The sequence below is a fragment of the Etheostoma spectabile genome, chromosome 2 (assembly GCF_008692095.1).
Source record: "Etheostoma spectabile isolate EspeVRDwgs_2016 chromosome 2, UIUC_Espe_1.0, whole genome shotgun sequence".
NCBI classification, from domain to species: Eukaryota; Metazoa; Chordata; class Actinopteri; order Perciformes; family Percidae; genus Etheostoma; species Etheostoma spectabile.
Genome location: NC_045734.1, coordinates 4,169,857 through 4,171,322, shown reverse-complemented (window position 1 = coordinate 4,171,322; position 1,466 = coordinate 4,169,857). Strand labels below are relative to the sequence as shown.

The 1,466-nt window shown below is 42.0% G+C and overlaps 1 protein-coding gene across 5 annotated transcripts in view; it reads right to left on the bottom strand.

The window, feature by feature from the left end:
- Window positions 1-1,466, bottom strand: part of rptor (regulatory associated protein of MTOR, complex 1) — a 212,559-nt gene that overhangs the window by 72,117 nt on the left and 138,976 nt on the right. For all 5 annotated transcript variants that reach the window (XM_032536773.1, XM_032536784.1, XM_032536782.1 and 2 more), the window contains exon 14: window positions 1,300-1,410. In XM_032536773.1, coding sequence (XP_032392664.1) covers window positions 1,300-1,410 — 111 coding nt within the window. The remainder of the gene's footprint in view (window positions 1-1,299; window positions 1,411-1,466) is intronic.

Sequence of the window (1,466 nt, the reverse complement as noted above, 5' to 3'; positions counted from 1 at the left end):
AAGAGGTAAAAAGTTCACTTCATTGTAGATGTTGCTTCAGGTCACTTTCTAGTCCCGCAGCATTGACAGCAGTCTTGTTACAGGGAGCATTTGGCTGTTTCTCCCATGGCAGTGCCTCCAAACCAGGACTGCATGGCACACAGTTGAGGGGTTGTTTTCATTGAAAATGTCCTATGTACAGGGTTTCTGCAGGTTTCCACAAGTCAAATGTAAGACTTTTTAAGACCTTTACGAATTTAATTAAAGACGTATATCATGACACTAAAGTACAATGTAATGCACAGTCACAAAAGTAATAGCAAATGTCTTCAAATAGAATAAAAGCGACATGGAGTAATAATAATAGTCTGTACATATACAGCAAATTGTACTTGCACAAAAGAAAGAAAGAAAGAAAGAATACAACACCACGGAATAAAAAAAGTATTTCGATGAGCGTAAGAGGTGTTTCAAATTATTTTTGACCTAGAATACAATACACCAGCAAATTTAAGACTTTTTAAGGCCTAAAATGTTGAATCATTTAAATTGTTCCAAACAATAACTTGATGCTACTTTAACATAACTAGAATCATTACTTGTGGTTGTATTCCTCCGACATTAGGGCTGGATCAGAATATTCAAGTATTCGTTTGTTGGGTAGGAATTAGATTTGTTGTTGTTTTGCCTTCAGTACTGTCCTAAAGTTGAGACGGATTCAACTTTTGGAGCAACGCATCAGTGCCTCCATCGCGGTGTTTAGCCCTCAACGTCGCGCTCCAGGCAGCGCTGCCTGGTAGGCACTAGGATAAGGCATTGGTTAGGGTTAGGGTTAGGTGCCTTGAAGTCAATGGTTCTAGTGCTGCCTGGAAGGCGACGTTGGGGGCTTAAAACACCATCGAGCCTCCAACGCTGCAACCAGAAAGTTTTAAAGGGTTTTAAGGGAGTCTGTTTCCTGCACCAACAAAGCACAGTTGCTCGATTTCCTTCCTTTCTCTGTCTCCGTGAAATGAAGCTGCCTTGAAGTGCGGTCTAAAATGACGAGACAGCACCCCCCTCCCCTCCCCCCTTCGAAGAACAATGAAATTGGATTCAGTAGTGCCCTAAAAATCATCAGTACAAGATGTAGATTTAGGGCCCTAACATCATGCACTCATTTGTTATTTCTATCCTTGTGTTTGTCCTTAGGTGCAGCATAAAGAATTTATATAACGACAACCAATCTGTGACGTTAAAAAGCTGATAAAACAAAAGCTTTTAGAGTTTAGAAAAGATGAGGCCGCATGATCTGAATGTTTGAGAGCGTTTTACATAACTTACACTGTCCACAGCGAGGATTTTAGCCCAGATGAAAACCAGCAGCGGCCGCAGCTCTCTGGCTGAGCTCTGGAGCAGCTTTAATACGTAGGGGAAGATCCCCACAGACAGGGCCTGGAAAGACACACACACACACACACACACACACACACACACACACACACACACAC